The sequence below is a fragment of the Micromesistius poutassou genome (assembly GCF_964030765.1).
Source record: "Micromesistius poutassou genome assembly, chromosome: 9".
Classification (NCBI taxonomy): Eukaryota; Metazoa; Chordata; class Actinopteri; order Gadiformes; family Gadidae; genus Micromesistius; species Micromesistius poutassou.
This window is the reverse complement of record NC_140279.1, coordinates 903,542-923,357: the sequence shown is the minus strand read 5'-3', so window position 1 is coordinate 923,357 and position 19,816 is coordinate 903,542. Positions and strand designations below refer to the sequence as shown.

Below are 19,816 nucleotides of genomic sequence, written 5' to 3'. Positions count from 1 at the left end.
GGATGCCGCCGCCGCCGGCCCAGAGAAGTGAGATCGACGCGGTGATTAGCGAAGCCTTCAAATCCTTTGTGGTTCATCATTAACGAGAGGCCTTCATCATCTTCATCTAAGGCACAACACTCGGTTCAAAAACACAAGACAGAATTTAATAAAAGATTCATATTTAAACATTCGCATAATACGGACCGTTTTCACCCTGAAAGATTAAGGACAACGCTTGTTTTTAGGAAAACATGTTTATTTGAGAACGAAGTCTAAGTGCTGGGATACTAAGAGGAGAGTATTACAGTCAGAAAACTGTTCCGTAACCCCTCCGCCTGCATCAACTCCCCATTGTCTTTCCGAGAGTCTTTTCTTCGGTTTATTCCGTGGTGTTTGTACTTATGAGGTGATTGTGGTTGACATGCCAGTGTGAGTCCATCTGTTGGATCAATAATTACTTGGAAATTAGCAAGGGCGGATCACAGGCCTGGAGAGAAGGCTTCTTATAAAACAGAGTGGCGCCTCCTCTCCAACACAGACACACACGCACATACACACTATCTGCTCAGAACCATTCTCTGCTGTAAAAAGATGACACACGCACACACACACAAATACACAAATACACAGGGGAATATAATATATGGCTTACTGCTGGCTTGTCACGCACTAGAACCAACCTGGTCACACAACAAGCTGAACGGACACTTTCACTCAAACCGAACCAGAGCTACTTAGCCTATCGCTGCAGGCTTCATGTATCCATCAAGGGTGTGTGTGCACGTGTGTGCGTGTGCGTGTGTCCGTGCGTGCATGAGATTGACTTTGATCCTAATGGGATGAGTATTTTCCAACCACCCAGCAGTCAGTCAGACAATCAGCAGTCAGTCCATCGGGCCGCTCCACTAAAGAGCGAGGCGGGGGGGGGGGGGGGCAGGTGGATCGATACCTGAAGTCTGACCGAGGCGGGGGCCCCGCTCTTGACGAGCCCTCCCACCTCGTCACCCCCTCCTGCCCGTTACTTCCGCGCGACCGGGCCGCTCGGCGGTCGACATCGCCGCCGGCCGCCTCTCAGCTGAAGAAGAAGGTGGACTCCTTCACACGCTGCAGATCAAAGTCACCTGGAGGAGACGGGGTGTGTGTCGGGAGGGGGGGGAGGATGGGGAGGAGAGGGGGGGGGAGGATGGGGAGGAGAGGGGGGGAGGATGGGGAGGAGAGGGGGGAGGATGGGGGGAGGAGAGGGGGGGAGGATGGGGAGGAGGATGGAGGTAGAGAAGAGCAGGTCAGTCTCTTTAGAGTTGATTTGGCCCAACTTGCCTAAAACTGATTTTCCATTGAGGGACGTTAATTAAAAGTAATCAATTGCTGTGTTTCAGACAACGGAGGCCAGTGCAGACCCGGACGGTGTCGTGGAGAGCCGCGATTAAGCCCCCCCAGCCTCTCTGTTTCCCGTTGTAACATTACTATGAGCACTGATATCAATCTCAAGAATAACGATTTTGCCTATTATGCAACTATTATGCTCCTCATAGCCCAGAACATATCAACAGCAAAGAGCCAAATTAAAAAGACAATGACATGAAACACAGCTACGCTCAAAAGGGACTTATGAGGGGTTTGGGGGAACTATTTCATAAGTTCCTGCTGCATCGGGCCGACAGAAACAGGACCACGTGCCGGTAGAGGGCCGACCTCATGGGAGGTCCCTGGAGGGCCCCTGGGCTGATTGCCCCCACACACACACACACACACACACACTCACCTGTCTGGGGCACCTTGCCCAGCATCAGCATCAGCCTCCGGTACTCCTGGTACTTCTGCTTCTTCCCGTCGGCCCTGCGGTCCAGAGGAGCAGACGTTACCGTTAAGAGAGTGGAAGTCTTCTCAGAGTGCAGAACGGTTCACTTTGTGTTCTTTTAGTGCGGCGCTTTGCGGTCGGATGGAACGCACACAACACAACACGTACAACGCAGAAAAATAACAACTGCTTAACGAGCAAATGTGCCAGCTCTCTGCGGGTGCGTACTGTGTGATCCATACGCTTTTTTTTATTCTTCGGAATACAAGAATTCACCGGACTAAGAACTGCCTAATGAGCAAATGTGCGCCCTCTCTCTCCACCTCCTGATCCGGAGGGGCCCGTGGCAGTCCAAGAAACACAACCGCTGCAGAACAACACTGTCCCAGACACTCACACTCAGATTGGGCTAGATTGGGCTTTACAAGGCTTTTAATAAACCAAGCGCTTCAATAAATAGCGCACTGTGTGTCAGCGATTACATTATGTCCCCTGTACCCTCTACCGATGAGCGACAACACAACAAGCTTAATGTCAGGACCTCCTGGGAGTAGTGCGCTCGCAGGCTCCGAGCAACAATAGCGTGATGACAACAGTGTGTGGGTAAAGAAAACGGGGTTATCGGTGTGTGTGTGTGTTAGTGTTAATATGTGTGTTAATATGTGTGTGTGTGTGTGTGTGTTAATATGTGTGTGTGTGTGTGTGTGTGTTAATATGTGTGTGTGTGTGTGTGTTAATATGTGTGTGCGTATGTGTTAGTGTGTGTGTGTGTGTGTGTGTGTGTGTGTGCGTATGTGTTAATATGTGTGTGTGTGTGTGTTAATATATGTGTGTGTGTGTGTGTGTGTGTGTTAATATGTGTGTGTGTGTGTGTTAATATGTGTGTGCGTATGTGTTAGTGTGTGTGCGTGCGTGCGCTTGGTTAACGGCCTGGAGAAGACTTTGGACGAGGTGTCCAATTATCCCGCCGTGAGGAGGCAGAGAGAGCGGAGCGCCTTGGGCTTGCAGTAAAGAAAGGCTGAAATATGGGGAAAAACATTTCCTCCCAATTTGTAAGGAAGGAACACTCTTGTCCTCCCCCCTATCATAACCTTTGTGACCACGTCATGCCGGCGTTACTGCCGTTACAGATACATTTAAACATTTAAACTGTGTGTAGATAGTTTGTAAAGCTGTTTAGTTAAGTGCACGAGGAGAACGTGAACACAGACGGTGAAAGGACATCCGAAGCGCTCCCTTCGTTCGACGGGATGAGGGCTCAGAAGCACGGCGACGGCGATGGTATCCTTTTTCAGTCGTTATTTCAGAAATGGGATCCTTTAAAGAAAATCCTTCACCTCTAAACGGGTGTGAATCAGAGACGTTTTTAATGAGAGCCTGGGTGTGTGTCTGTGGATATAAGGGGAGGTGTGTGTTGGTTTTTGTGTCTAGATGTGTTGTGCGTCGTCATGTGTGTGGTAACACAACGAACCTGTGTGTGTCCCGTGTGCGTCCCGTGTGTCTGTCCTGTGTGTGTGTGTCCAGTGTGCTTCCTGTGTGTGTGTCCTGTGTGTGTGTGTGTGTGTCCCATGTTAGTCGTGTGTGTGTCCAGCGTGCGTGTCCTGCATGTGTGTCCCTGTGTGTGCACCTGTATGTGTCCTGTGTTCACACCTGCCCGCGTGGACATGTGTTTCCGATGTACACGCGTGTCTGTGTGTGTGTCCGTGTGTGTCTGTGTGTGTCTGTGTGTGTGCGCGTGCAGACTCACGGCAGCTCTGAGCAGTATTTGTGGAGCAGGAAGTTGGAGAGCTCCTGCAGGATGGGCTGACTGTGCAGAGCGACAAACTGTTCCCGACAGACCTGAGAGGAGAGAGAGGAGAGTCATGAGGGGGCAGGGAGAGGTGCACAGTGACACGGCTGTATGGACCACACACGCACACACACACACACACACACACACCGTCCCCAGAGCATGCTGCACTGATGCATCAGCTCTGATGTGAACCTGAGAGCGAGAGACACAGATACAGAGACAGAGATAGAGCGAGAGATAGAGCGAGAGAGAGAGAGAGAAAGAGACTGAGAGAGGGGGAAATTGTTGTGTTGATATGCGACTATGCAATTTATTCTACTTAGACTTGGTTATGACTCGGTCTGCGTACGTTTGGTTGAATGGAGAGAACGGCTCGACCCCCCAGAGATGATGGGTTCTGCTGCTATATTACTCTACTATACTCTAATGTCTGCCTGTGCTAATACATTCTGAAGATAGGTGTGTGTGTGTGTGTGCGTGCGCGTGCGTGCGTGCGTGCGTGTGTGCGTCGTTCCTTGAACCACGGAGGTCTCGGTGGCGTCTAATCAGATTGGGCCGTGAGGCCCTCTGAAGAGTCTCCAGCTGTGATAAAGACCGCCGTAAATAAACTGCACTTGAAAGGAATAGAATGGAGGCGCTGGAGGAGGGCGCGGAGTGAAGCCCCCCCCCGCACCCCCCCCAGGTAGAGGAACACAACTCCATTTGCGTTTATTTGATGATTTCTGTGAGAAGGAATCGCAGGTCTGCCGATACAACGCTCAGCGGTACGGTGGGCTGTAAAGGGCCCTACCTCACCATACCTCAGCCTCTGCATTCTATTGGCTATGTAACGAGTGGCATCCATCTCACACACCAGGGGAGAGAGAGAGAGAGAGAGAGAGAGAGAGAGAGAGATAAGGAGAGAGAGAGAGAGAGAGAGAGAGAGAGAGAGAGAGAGAGAGAGAGAGAGAGAAACATGATGAGAGAGAGAGAGAGAGAGAGAGAGAGAGAGAGAGAGCGAGAAACATGATGAGAAAGAGAGAGAGAGAGAGAGAGAGAGAGAGAGAGAGAAACATGATGAGAGAGAGAGAGAGAGAGAGCGAGAAACATGATGAGAAAGAGAGAGAGAGAGAGAGAGAGAGAGAGAGAGAGAGAGAGAGAGAGAGAGAGAAACATGATGAGAAAGAGAGGGAGAGAGAGAGAGAGAGAGAGAGAGAGAGAGAGAGAGAGAAACATGATGAGAGAGAGAGAGAGAGAGAGAGAGAGAGAGCGAGAAACATGATGAGAAAGAGAGAGAGAGAGAGAGAGAGAGAGAGAGAGCGAGAAACATGATGAGAGAGAGAGAGAGAGAGAGAGAGAGAGAGAGAGAGAGAGAGAGAGAGAGAGAGAGAGAGATAAGGAGAGAGAGAGAGAGAGAGAGAGAGAGAGAAACATGATGAGAAAGAGAGGGAGAGAGCAAGTGAGAGAATGAAGCTCATTTGGTAGCGAGACTAAATTGAGATGTTTTCTCGGTTGCTATTCCAAACAGACAGAGAATAATCAGGATTTCATTGTTGTCGAAGCCAAGGTTGTTTCAGCAACATAGCTCATGGGGACCGTCTCTGACACATCAGTCTTGTTCCTGGTGCGGTCTTTGGTCAGCATGTAAGTCCTCACAAAGCCACCTTAATCAATATCCACATCATCCTCCAGAAGAACCTCAGCCCCGCACACACACACACACACACACACACACACACACACACACACACACACACCGGGTGCAAAGAAGATGTTTTCTTTGGTAAAGATCAGGATTCTGATCTCTTAATCCCGCCCCCCCCCCCACCCCCCCACAGTGCTACACCTGTGGAAGTCCCGTGGTTCCCTGGGACCCCGGCCAGCCTGCTCCTTTCATCTCCACGGACGGAACTTGGGCGGATCTCCTAGCGAAAGGACGGGGAGTAGAGCCAGGGGAGGAGGGCGGTGGGGAGGGGCTGCTGGGGGGCATATCGGTGGTAGGTAGGGACGAGAGCTGAGACGCCCGCGGCCGCTACCCCGGGGCCACAGGGGCAGAACCACAGGGGGCCACAGGGGCTAAAGTTATTCCCGTGAAAATGATGGGAAGGGTAGACGGTAAAAACGGTGTTACTTTTGGAGGCAGCATGTTGGGCCGGTAACCGGAAGGTTGCTAGTTCGATCCCCGGCTCCCCCTAGCCGCCGAGTGTCGAGGTGTCCCCTGAGCGAGACGCCTCACACGTCTAACGTCTCCCGACGAGCTGAGCTGTCGCCTCGCGTGGCGTGGCCGACACGGCCGTCGGCGTGTGATGACGTGTGCATGAATGGATGAATGGGAGGCAATATTGTAAAGCGCTTTTGAGTGGCCGCTGGCTAGCATAGCGCTGTATAAATGTCGTCCATTTCCCGTGTTTTAATACATTTGGAGGTGAGAGCGTTGATAAGGTTGGAGGAGGGAGGGCAGGAGAACGGAGGGAGCCCAGTAGGAGCAGTGCGTTACCTTGTTCATGGTGTCCACCGTGACGGCGTGGGTCCAGAAGCAGTCGTGAACGGAGACGAATGTGAGCCCAGCGCTGAAGGGGAGGACAGGGGGAGGGGCATGAGACAGGGGGAGGGGCATGAGACAGGGGGAGGGGCATGAGACAGGGGGGAGGGGCATGAGACAGGGGGGAGGGGCATGAGGCAGGGGGAGGGGCATGAGGCAGGGGGAGGGGCATGATAAAGGGGGAGGGGCATGATAAAGGGGGAGGGGCATGAGACAGGGGGAGGGGCATGAGACAGGGGGGAGGGGCATGAGACAGGGGGAGGGGCATGAGACATGGGGGAGGGGCATGAGGCAGGGGGAGGGGCATGAGACAGAGGCAGGGGCATGAGGCAGGGGGGAGGGGCATGAGGCAGGGGGAGGGGCATGAGACAGGGGGAGGGGCATGAGGCAGGGGGAGGGGCATGAGGCAGGGGGAGGGGCATGAGGCAGGGGGGAGGGGCATGAGGCAGGGGGAGGGGCATGAGACATGGGGGAGGGGCATGAGACAGGGGGAGGGGCATGAGGACAGGGGGAGGGGCATGAGGCAGGGGGAGGGGCATGAGGCAGGGGGAGGGGCATGAGGCAGGGGGAGGGGCATGAGGCAGTGGGAGGGGCATGAGACAGGGGGAGGGGCATGAGGCAGGGGGAGGGGCATGAGACATGGGGGAGGGGCATGGTCATACAGTTGGACTCAAGTGAGTCCATGTGCTAAACGTGACTACAGCCGTTGTGTTTCTGATGGTCGACTACTGGGTGGCCGTTCACTGTAAGGAGCAGTATAGTAACTACAAACTGTGGGCCGGTCAATGGGGAAAGGACTGTATTGCGTAATGACTCACACACATTATACATGTTCAAATGGTGATTATATATGTTGCAAATGACCAGTTCCGCAAAAAATGTGGAGGCGGTTCAAAAACGTGGAACATGTATTCTTCTTGTTGTGATGCATGAGGCTTTCTAGGAGTACATGTTTCATGTGGCACGCCACCCCTGCGGCGATGGGTCACGCGCTCGCGTGTGTGCGTGTGTGTGTGTGTGCGTGTGTGTGTGTGTGTGGGGCCGCTACCTGTAGCAGTTCAGAGAGGTCAGCATCATGTGGGTGGAGTCCAGAGAGTGGATGAAGTTTGGGGGGAAGGCGTTCTTCTGCTTCACCGTGTCCGGCCGCCTGCGGGGAACAAGAGAATGAGAACCGTTCATTAAATATCTACGTAGATTGTATATTATAATAATATATATATTAGTGCTGTCAGTTAAACGCGTTATTAACGGCGTTAACGCAAACCCATTTTAGCGGCGTCAATTTTTTTATCACAAGTTTTTTATCGCAAGTTTTTTTTTTTTTTTTTTTTTTTAATGGACCCTTTTATTGATGGACAGTGTCACATTGTCTGAGAGATTTTCTCCAAGTGTGAATGACTGCTCCAAGTGAGAGTGTTAGTGTGAAATTGAACACTACAGTATATGGCAATGTTGTTTTCAATTGAACATTTGCAAAAGCAAGCCGATCCACTTTTCCATGTTGATAAAAGCATTAAAATTAGAAAAAAAAATAATGGGACAAAAAGCAATCAAGGGACATATAGAATAGATAAAAATGTGCGATTAATTGCTATTAATCGTGAGTTAACTATGACATTAATGTGATTAATCACGATTAAATATCTTAATAATTTGACAGCACTAATATATATATATATATATATATATATATATATACACACACACACACACACATTTTAATCATTAGCTGTGTAGAATGTTGAGTCATCGTTAAGGCTTTAAAGACTATAATGACTGTAATTACTCTGAGGGATTATTAAAGTTTAATTGGATGTTTAAAGTGGCCATCTTGAAGATCTTCAAAGATTTTCATTGAAATGAACGTCAGTTAAGCCACTGTCTAACGCTGACTGAGGTAAAACAAATGGTGATCGAGCCTATGGCCCAATGATGACAGCCCCGCAAACTGAAGTATGAACAGTTAACAGTTAAGTTATAAACAGGAGGTGGTGATGCGTCCAAATGACAGGTGACATACAGTTTTATTTGCAATAGGTGGCGCCAAAGAGAACACAATGAAGATCTTTGAGACTGCAACTTTAAAAAGAACAAAAAAAAGGTTATTTAATTGACTTTACAAAAAGTTAATTAAATAACACAAACGACCACTATACACATGGAGTAGGTCTTACCAGCTATGGGATTACCCCTTTCTACCACCTCCTTTCTCTATTGACCAATTGTCGATTCAGCTTTTGGTATTCTAATTTAAATAACCTGGAAGAGGTGTTCATTATTGAACGGGCCTTGACGATAACCCCTTTGTTCCTATAGAGAAGGTTAATAGCAAGAGCGACCTGCACCTCAAAGCGATGTAGCCGTCACCTTGAAGACTGGGGCCTCCACTCTGCATAATGCCGTACCCTAACGCTGTCTTTTAAGATCACTAATTACGAAAAAATTGTCTGAGACTGCCTCTTACTTGTGTGTCTCTGTGTATGATGTGTGCAAGTGCAAAGAAAGTTTTGCACTTGCACACATCACACACACACAGAGAGACTTGGGCTGAAAACGTCCGCCGCGTGACCCTGCTGACGCGCACTCTGACAGCACGCCTCCAAGTGCTGCACCGGCCACGCCTCACACGGCCCACCACAGCTGTTCCGTCGCCCCCGCTCCCCTCCTTCCCATCTCCACGCTCCCCGCCCCCCTCCCCTCCCCCTCCCCCCCCTCCCCCTCCTCCTCCTGGCTGATTTGGTGGGTATTTGGGGGAGGGGGTTCAGTACGGTGGATGTGCGATGTTCCCTCATCTGTGTGGGTCGTTTCTCACCCCCCCCCCGTCCTGGCTCCCTCTCTCTCCCTTAATCACTGTCTCTCACCCAAATCTGTTCTTCCTTTCCTCACTCTTCACAGCCGCTCGCTCCCCCCCCACCCCTCCCACCCCCCGCCCCTTCTCTCGTCCATATAAACAATCTGTCGCTCCACAACATCGCTTCGTTCTTTTACTCACTTTGAGATAAATCGACTGACACGTCTAATTCGGACCGACAGACAGAACACTTCCTATCCTCGCCTCCACACCCAATCACCACCGGGGTGTTTCTGCTGTTGCTCCGTGTGAGCACAGAGCGACCGCGCTGCAGATGCTGACGCAGGACGTATAACCTCCGTCTCTCCGTCCAGCCTCCTCCATTATTTACCGCCAGTACATGATGCAAACGGGTCCCGTCAGCAGTGGTTCTCAAAAACTTTTTCTACTTGTGTACTCCCTCTAAGATATTTTTACTCTCTCACCCGGCACAATTTTTTTGGGGGGGGAGAAAGCAAAGCATGGTCAGATGAGCATGTAGAATTGAATCCCATTAAAATACATTCCTCCTGAAACTAACTACATTTTGGTGTTTCGGAATGCATGTTTTTTTTTTCCACAGATTCTCCTTTTTCCTTGTTCTCAGATTTACATTTCAACCACTAGTCCATTTTCTCGGTTTTTCTACTGCCTAGCTTTCAGGAGTTCCCCCCTGCAGTACTCCGACGGACCTCTAGGGGTACACGTACCACCATTTGAGAACCACTGACGTCAAGGATGCGGCGTACACACGGACGTAATTTGGGGGGGGGGGGACACAGGGGACATGTCCCCTGCACTTTTTCAAAAGGCCGTTCTGGTTCCCTGCAGTTTTCACCGTCCAGAAACAATGTTACGCTATGGTAAACAGAGACTCGTCAGGCACTAGGACCAAGCGGAAACGGCCGCTCGAGCTGAAGCCAGTTTGCTTTCGTTTAGACCCGCCCACAAGCTCCTCCACATTGGCTCTGCATTCCTTGTGTGATTGGCCGTCCCCGCTGTCACTCCATCAGGTTGTAAACAGCACCAGGACGCACAGAAAACACAGTGAACTGAAAGAGTTAGTCTTATTAAAAATATTTGTGTCCCCCCCCCCCCACCTCTGAAATGAAAATTTCGTCCCTGGGCGTACAGGATGTGATGTCACAAATCCGGCCGCCGCCAACGCGTCGAGAGAGGAGTCATAATGCGGAAGTCGCACGAGACAAGCGGTACGTGGAACAGAGCCGTGTGGCCCCCCCGAGGGCCCCGGCGGCACTCGTGTGCATCAGAGAAGCTGAAATAATCATTTTGGTTCACGGGCCTTCTGCATACGGAAAACAAGGACAGTTTATGCATCGGTTTGATGCATAGGGCTGTCAGGGCGATAGGAAAGGGAGAGAGGAGGGGGAGGAAGAGAGCGATCTGATTGGACGAAGGACTTACTCTTTGTCGTCGTGACTGATCTGCAGGTTGATGTCTTGCATGTCGTGCTTCAACTGCCGAGGTGGGAGAGAAGAGGGGAAAGCACGTCAGTGGTGCTTCTTTGAAAGCCCTTTCACACGTCAGGATGAGTGGAAACCGTGAGAGCTGTGTTTCTTTCGGAGGGATTCGTGAGTCATGGATAAAGTGTGGGCCACAAACATAAGGAACAATGAAAACACAGGATTTTTTTTTTCTTTAAAAATAGAGACAATATTTTTGCACTCATTTTGCAAGCCGCCTTTTTGTAAATAAAGTGTGAGAGCTGTGCATGAAATACATTAACAGAATGCGCTACATCTTTATTTACAATCTACTCAAACAATGCCAGCGCCTTTAAATATTGCCAGAAAGGTTAGGATTTCAACTCGTCACCTGAGAGAAGCTTGACATTCAACATTATGCAAAGTAAACAATCCAAGCGGACCACATCGAAGCATGACACCATTTGTGTCTGACATTTACAAACTGACAAGCCAAGTTTGTCCGATGTTAAATTCCTTCCGCGTTCTCGATTTATATTTCAGAGGGTCATTCCCGTCGTAGAAGGTGACATTATATACATTACTGTCCTCCACTCACAACCAGGCATTAAGTGAATATATCTGCGCACAACCTTCCTGGCACTGTATCCTACTTGTCCGTTGAACGCGACGATACCAGGAAAGGTTTAAAACCTTAAAACCCATCTTTTTAGAAAAGCCTATGGCTGAAACTGCTATTTTAATGTTTTTTCTCTCGGTCTTCCTTGTATGCTAGCTTTATAGTCTTGTTTTTATCCTTTTTTATGTGCATTGTAGCACTTTGAGGTCATTGAGTTGTAAAGTGCATTATAAATAAAATGTATTATTATTATAAAGGTTATAATTGCATAAAAAAAAGCTTTTGACTACGATGGAATGTCAGACACACACACACACACACACACACACACACACACACACACAGCTGAGGTGCTAACAGCATCTGTGTCTCCCAAAGTGAGCTTGTATGTGTGTGTATAATGTGCCTGTGTGCACGAGAGAGAGCGTTTGTGCCTGCGTGTGAATGAATGTGTGCACAGGCGGGAGTATACCGAAATGGAGCAGTGATCAATCATAGTGATTCATGGATCCATTAGATCTCATTAATAGGAGAAAAAAGCCCAGGGGGAGGGGGTGGGGGCTGCAGGCATGTACCTGTGAGATTAGGTTGTGTCTCACATTAATTACCCCACAGGGATATTTCTGGGAGGACGAATCAGGATCGTCTCTGCACATGACATGTCCGCACACTACAATCAACACCATGTCAACAACCGCCCTCCATCCATCCATCCGTCCGTCCATAGATACGTTCATCCATCCATACCCCAACTATAAACACTGACCATGGAGGTCTACGAAGGCATTGGTGCTGCCAAGACACTCCTCTTGCCCCCCCCCGTCCAGCACCCCACCACCCCACCCCACCACCCCCCCCAGGTACTGAGGGTCCAGTCCAGTCAGCCGTACCGAGAGGGGGGGGGGGGGGTCAACGTGGGCAACGTCTCATCTGGAGGCGATCACAGCATCCCGCGCGGCTGCCAAAGAGGCTGCTGGGAATTCCGTGCCCCTCGGCCCCGTCGCCGGTGTGGACCCATCGCATCCGTCTCTCCCGAGCTCCGGCGTCTGAGTGCTTATCTGTGCACATGTGTGCCAAAGTGCTTCTCGGCGGATGCTTTTTTTTTTTCGGTAAAATCTCTGGCGTCGATATGCGTCGTCGGGTTCCCCTAATGTGCTTTGTTTGTGCTCACTGCGTGAACAAAGTGCTGTGAGGCCCCACCGATTAGTACGAACGCTGCCCCCAAACAAACCTCCCGTCCCGTGTCGTCTGGAAGTGCTTCGTCCTGTCGTGTGTCGACTGCAGAAACGCATCTTTAAAAGTGAATAATGGCGCTCGAGGAAAAGACTAGGGCTGCTCCGTTATGGAAACAAAATCATGATCAGGGTTATTTTGGTCAATATTGAAATCACGATTATTTAAATGATTATTTTTGAGTTTGAAAACATGTTGCATTTATTCAACATTTCCCTCCACAAAAACTCTTTGTAACTGTCAACTTTGAAATTTCCAAAATATTCAAACAGAAAATTAATACAATAAATATAAAAATAAAAAAATAGTTTCAACTTGATTATATTAGTTTGGAGATCGTTTGACCCAAAAATCTAAATCACGATCAAACTTGGATTAATTGCCCTAGAAGAGACTGCTGGGCAAACGGAGGCTTGGGGGCCTCCGTGCCCCTTTATATATAGTCGCCGGGTCCGTGGTCAAGCTGGACAGAGAAACCCAAAAGAGGTCTGAACATAGCGATGCACAGAGGTGAAGCACCCCATTAGAGGCCTGTCACGGAGCCCCATCTCATCCATCACCACGGCTGCCCTGCAGAAGACCGTCCGCCCCCTCAGCCTCTCTCTCCTGCACCCTCCACCACCAGAGGGCCGGGGGGGGCCACCGGAGCAGGTTGGAACGGAAATCTGTAGCGTGTCCGTGAGGACTCACCGGCGTCATACCCCCACCCCCCACCCCCTAACCCCCATGCCGGACCCCACTCCAGCCCGTGAGCTGTGATGATGAATGAGCCCCCCCCCCCCCCTCCCCTGCATCTCCTGGCCCAAGCGACCCTGAGAAGGGGAAGGAGCCTCTCCTGCAGAACACCGGACCCTCCTACGATGGAGGAAATATAGCCCCCCGCAGCGAAGGGAATCCCCCATTCATCACCTCGTCCACCACAGCAAAGCCTTCGCCCGTGTGCTATTCTTGAATCTGCGTCTCCCCCCTCCCCCCCCCCCCCTCCTCCAGCTCCTCATTTCCCTCGGGAGGGAGGGGGGGGGGGGGGGGCACGACTCGGACACAAGCCCCCCCCGGTCTCGTGGCGCTTTCACTGGTTTTGCTGCTGGCCTACTTTTTGATTCTGTAGCCTGACCTTAAAACTCAACGTGCATTCATTATTTCACCCCAAAATGCCACGGTATTCTTCGGGGTCGCCCAATCACTGCCCTGCACATGGGAACCTGACTCTCCTGCGACAATGGGTGAGCGAGGCTGCCTCTGATTACCAGGAACCAGCATTAAAGGAACCAGCATTACAGCTGTAATGTTCTGTTACCAGGAACCAGCATTACAGCTGTAATGTTCTGTTACCAGGAACCAGCATTACAGCTGTAATGTTCTGTTACCAGGAACCAGCATTACAGCTGTAATGTTCTGTTACCAGGAACCAGCATTACAGCTGTAATGTTCTGTTACCAGGAACCAGCATTACAGCTGTAATGTTCAGTTACCAGGAACCAGCATTACAGCTGTGATGTTCTGTTACCAGGAACCAGCATTACAGCTGTGATGTTCTGTTACCAGGAACCAGCATTACAGCCGTAATGTTCTGTTACCAGGAACCAGCATTACAGCCGTAATGTTCTGTTACCAGGAACCAGCATTACAGCTGTAATGTTCTGTTACCAGGAACCAGCATTACAGCTGTAATGTTCTGTTAAAATGGTGTGGGGGGAAAAGAACGGTAACTTGATCTGATCGGTCTTTACCCTCGTCCAACGCTATGAGGGCGAACCGTATTCAGCCATAATCACTGCTTTTCACACCCCACGAGAAGCACTAAAGGGAATTTCAAAGAGAAATGTATGCTATCCCAATAACGGCACATGTTTAGTAGGGGTGGGAATCTCTTGGCACCTCATAATTCGATCCAATTCCGATTCAGAGGTCAACGATTAGATTCTAAAACGATTATTATACTTTTGCTAAAAGTATCTTAAGAGTTTGCTAATCAGACTTCCTACTATTGTGATGATCATTAAAGACAATCAACAGATGAATTACCTTATCTAATACTTTATATTGGATAAAGTCGGTTAGGGTTCTAACCCTTGGGTTCTAGAGAGAATCGCGATGCATCGAAGAATCTATTATTTTTCTCACCCCTAATGTTTAGCAGCCGTGTGAATTCATGAGCACACAGTGTTTGAATTAGGTGACTCTAGTTAAGCCTTCCAAAAACATTGCCAGCGAATGTACCAGCGACTGCTCATCAAACATTCTACTGCAGCATACGAGTGTTTGTGCACGTATAATAAGCATTTGCCAGATACAGATACATTACTCCCATTTAATAATTCCCCAGCTGTCAAATGGGCATTAGTGAGCCTTTACTAGCTTTACTAGCTAAAATAAGCCTTACATGCAGCAGTATTAAATGTCAATAGCAGCTAATAAGCTGGTATTGACATTTAAGCTAATAAACGTGTTTGTTAGCAATGAGTCATTAAAACTTAGCCCTGCTTAATGAGTCATTCAAACTTACCCCCTCCACCAGAATGAACCCCCTCTACGCAGCTGGACTTCTGATCCAAGCTCATGAACCCAGCCGTGGCATCACCCTGATGTGACCCTCCCGCAGTCTCACGGTCACTATTCCCAGACGGGTGACACACAAAGCAATAATAATAACCCGCACAAAACAAATAACTAATCGGAGGCCGAAGAAAAAGGGACCTACGTGATTAGCAGAGGACACACACACACACACACACACACACACACACACACACACACACACACACACACACACACACACACACACACACACTCTCTCTCTGCTGGTCCCTGTAGTTTTATCCATCTACTCCCTCTCCCTTCGGTCTAATTATCAAGGGCTCGCAGAGACATGGCGGTCATGGATTTATGAAACTGAGAGGCGACGAGAGGATTGATCTTATCTACACAGCACGCAAGGGCACGGCCACCTTCCCATGGTGGTTGCCGGCTCCGTTCTACGTCGTCAAAGTGATGTCACTGGCCCAGGGAGGTATTACCGCTAGCGTAGAGAGGAGCCATCTAGAACGGAGACGGGGGGAAAAACTAAAGGATCTCTTTGGAGAAATTCCAGCGTTAGACGGTAGTTAATGTGTTATAAATAGTAATAACACGACACGTCTCCCAGAGATGGACCACACCATGTGACAGTTCTATTCTATTCTATTTTGTAATTAAACACAGGTTTGAAAGTTTAGGTGTTAGACAAGGTTAAGTTTAGGAATTAGGGTTGAAGTGAGTTTAGGCATAAATTGAGAGATTGATTAGTTTAGGCAGGCTATTAGGTTAGGGTTAGTTGGTAAGGGTTTCTTTAGGTAGTTCAGATATCAGTTAGCTATTTGTTCTCTTTCATCATGTTCTCATTAACTATTCTTGTGTAACTCGTGATATTTGTTCGCCATCTGATGAAAAAATACTCTTCTACCCAAGACTACCCAAGAGTAGCACATCAAATGGACCCCCCCCCCACACACACACACACACACACACACAGACACCCCTCTCTTAATCAACAGATAGGTATCCCCCAGGGGAGCCACCATCTGGTCTGCTCGCCTGCCACACACACACACCTGCTTATGAGGGGTCACCTGTCCTGCGACGCATCCTGCTGCCTTATACCATGTAGCAGGAACACTGCCAGGAATACTCACCCTACAGGCTAGGGCTTTGGCAATTGTACACACACACACACACACACACACACACACACACACACACACACACAGGTCCATATGTGTGCATGTATATAAAAATAAAAATAAATAAATAAGAGCGAGAGAGCGCGAGGGAGAGCGGGCGGGAGAGAGCGAGGGAGAGCGAGAGAGCAAGAAAGAGAGAGTGATAGAGAGCGAGAGGGAGAGCAAGAGAGAGAGAGCGAGAGTGCAAGGGGGAGAGCGTGAGGGAGAGAGAGAGAGCGCGAGCACGAGCGAGAGAGGGTGATAGAGAGCAAGAGGGAGTGATAGAGAGAGAGCGAGGGAGAGCGAGACAGTGAGCGCGAGCGAGAGCGAGAGCGAGAGCACCCGCGCGCAAGAGAGAGAGAGAGAGCGATAGGGAAAGCAGGACAGCGAGAGTTTTCAAAAGACTCGCCAGCCTAAAGACGCGTTATCTGCGAGGCAGCAGGGCTGAAGTCGTGGTGGTGGTGGTGGTGGTGGGGGAGGGATGGCGGTAATGGTGGTGGTGGTGCGCGGGGTCTGGGTGGGGTTCCTTTAGTATCAGAGGACACCGCTGGGCACTGCTACAATCAGGCCACTCATTGCAATCAACATGACACCATCAGCGGGGCACTCACACACCGACCCTATCAAGCCTGCACTCTGGGGACCCTCCAGTGTGTCCGGGGCGGGGCCCAGAGATCCGCTCCCGGTTTGAGGGTGACTAATAGCTGTGGCATGGGAGGGAAGCTGGTGTGTGTGTGTGGTGTGATGGGATGTGTTGGGTGTCCATGAAGGCGTTGTCCGGGAAACACAGGATTCAAACAGGTGAAGAGAGGGCTGTTGTTCTCCCCGTGGCCCCCAGAATAGTCAGCGCTCAGAAAGCTGTGTGTGAGCTGAACAGTATGCTAGTGCATAGCACGGCCGCGTGGCGTCTTGAGTCGACCGCGATGCTAAAGGGCTAACTCTTCAGGAACAATGGTCATGAGAGGGTGTTTCAGGGAATAGGTTTAAAAATACCCCCGTACCGCCTGGGGGTTTGGCCATGAGAATTAGCATGAGAATGGGGTTGCAGAAACGCCCGATCCCAGCCTCAAACGTTAGCGTGGAATGGATCACGCGTTGAGGCTGACCAAACCACCGTCCAGCCCGCAGAAGCCCCTGATTTAGAATTATGAGCACAATCATCAATTCCATAAAAAAAATGTCCATAAAGTGTAATGAGCAGAATAATTATGATTATGATATAGACGGCCTAATCTCATACCACAATGCTAGAAATAGATTTGAGACGTTTGAAGTCGAGCTGCAATCCACAATTGCATTCGTTGGTTACAATACATTTTGATGATCCTTTTATCAGAAAATAAAATACATTTACAGATAGGAGACTTCAGGCTTTTGCAATCAGTTATTTCGATACACAATGTGTATTTTTAAAATAAATAAATAAATAAATCAGTTGTCCTATTGGCCTTACATCTGAGAGTAACAACTGGGAGGGAAGTTTTAGTTAAGACTTCACTAAAGTTGTTCCTTGAGTACTATTTATATATACTATGATATATACTATTTGCATAAACATTATATATATAGATAAATATACATATATATTATGATGATATATATACATTATATATATATATTTAGATATGCTATACTATTTATATACTACTATACCTACAGTACTATTTACGGTATACACTTAAACTCAGGTACACTTGTGTAGGTGATAAACTCCGTGTACGTGAGTGTATACAGTAAATGACCATGGAAAGGACATGGCTGAGGCCATACTGCGAGCGTTGTGACACACGGGAACAAAAGGCGAAGAGGGGGGGGGGAACAACAGCTGGGGAAGACGTGGATTCCTCCAAAGGTCACCCAGTGACTTTTTGAAGACTGATGGAAATGCCACTGGCTACATTGTCTGTTAGCATTTAGTCGCCCGGAATACAGAGAGAGGAATCCACGGCCCCAGCACGATCACACCATGAGCAGGGGCTGGGCTAAGGACACGCTAGCATTTACGTCTCCTGGCTCCCCGCGCGTGGTCTGTTTCAGCACTGTACGGCACTTTGACATTCCTCGGAATGAAAAGCACTTTATGAATATAGTTAATGATCAGCCAGTACATTACCTTCATCATAACTTACACAACATCATTTCACCAACTTTGGTGGTTAGCTTTAGACACACATAAACAATACAGTTGCTACAATTCTTATTATAATGAAGGGAAATCCATCTTATATAGCTTTGTTGTGTACGGGGAACGGGTTAACCTAACAATTGTAAGTGCTTGGCACTTGGTTCTATCTAACCTCCTTACTGTACCGACAGCGATAAATTGTTTCACTTTCTTCTGACAAATGTAATTATGCAAGTCGCTTTGGATAAAAGCGTCTGCTAAATGCCCTAAGTGAAAATCTAAATCTAAATGATTGAAATGAACAAACCCTAACCCTCAAACATTGCACAATAGCGTCACACATTCTTGCCATTCTTCTAGATACGTGTGTGTGTGTGTGCTGTGATCACGTGACTCACCACTTGGTTGCGTGCGCGGTGGTAGGGCTGGATGATGGGCAGCCCCAGCGGCGTCACCCACTCCACCGTGCGGCCAGACTTGGAGATCAGCCGGGCGCTGTCTGTGAGCCAGTCCTGCGACAGCAAGACAGGGAACACAACACCACAGGTCACCACCAGAGAGAGAGGGGAGGGCTCTCCACCCATCACAGGTCACCACCAGAGAGAGGGGAGGGCTCTCCACCCATCACAGGTCACCACCAGAGAGAGGGGAGGGCTCTGCACCCATCACAGGTCACCACCAGAGAGAGGGGAGGTTTCTCCACCCACCACAGGTCACCACCAGAGAGAGAGGAGGGCTGTCCACCCACCACAGGTCACCACCAGGCCACCAGAGAGAGGAGAGGGCTCTCCACCCACCACAGGTCACCACCAGAGAGAGGAGGAGGGCTCTCCACCCATCACAGGTCACCACCAGAGAGAGAGGAGGGCTGTCCACCCACCACAGGTCACCACCAGGCCACCAGAGAGAGGAGAGGGCTCTCCACCCACCACAGGTCACCACCAGAGAGAGGAGGAGGGCTCTCCACCCATCACAGGTCACCACCAGAGAGAGGAGGGCTCTCCACCCATCACAGGCCACCACCAGGCCACCAGAGAGAGAGGAGGGCTCTCCACCCACCACAGGTCACCACCAGAGAGAGGAGGGCTCTCCACCCATCACAGGCCACCACCAGGCCACCAGAGAGAGGGGAGGGCTCTCCAGGGGAGACAATGTGGGGGGCAGACCCGCAGTCCCTGTCTGAGAGGGGTGTGTGTGTGTGTGGGGAGTGTGTAAGTATGTCAGGAAAACATTGTCGTTTGTTTGCACAGTGCATGACGATTGGCAAATTGATTTGTTTGCCCTACTCTTGCAGTACGACAAATGAAAAGGAAAGCGAGCACAAATGCACGGTGAGCACGGAGCCTCTCCTGTGGTCCCCTGCCCCCAGTCTGTGGACTCCTCTGTAAAAATAACCCGGCAGAACGGGCGGAACGTCGCTGCACACCGAACAGCCGGCGGCGCGACAGTGCTGTCTGCGTGAGCTCTCTCTCTCTCTGCCCACCATTAATCTCACAGAAGCAGGTAGCCCCGTTTACGTCCCACAGGTATCCCCCATGCACAGCGTGCAGAGACATAGACACGCGTAGCAGCGAGTACAGCCGACACGCACGCAGACACACACACACACTCACTGAAGTACAGACAGGCCGAGAACAGGCACAGGAAAGTCAAAAGCTTCCCAGCAGTTCTAGGCAGTGGTTGATACAGCCCAATTCTATTCATGAGCTGCTCCCCGACCTCTCCCTCTCTACCTCTCCCTCTCCCTCTCCCTCTAGCTCTCCCTCTCCCTCT

The 19,816-nt window shown here is 49.8% G+C and overlaps 1 protein-coding gene across 1 annotated transcript in view; it reads right to left on the bottom strand.

The window, feature by feature from the left end:
• Positions 1-225: 225 nt before the first annotated feature.
• The window catches only part of polrmt (polymerase (RNA) mitochondrial (DNA directed)), a 61,978-nt gene continuing 42,387 nt past the window's right edge, over positions 226-19,816 (bottom strand). The window contains exons 18-21 of the mRNA XM_084472754.1: positions 6,049-6,121; positions 3,528-3,619; positions 1,745-1,818; positions 226-1,103 (exon numbers count right to left, since the gene is read on the bottom strand). Of these exons, the coding sequence (XP_084328880.1) occupies positions 1,054-1,103; positions 1,745-1,818; positions 3,528-3,619; positions 6,049-6,121 (289 nt within the window). The 3' untranslated portion in view covers positions 226-1,053. The remainder of the gene's footprint in view (positions 1,104-1,744; positions 1,819-3,527; positions 3,620-6,048; positions 6,122-19,816) is intronic.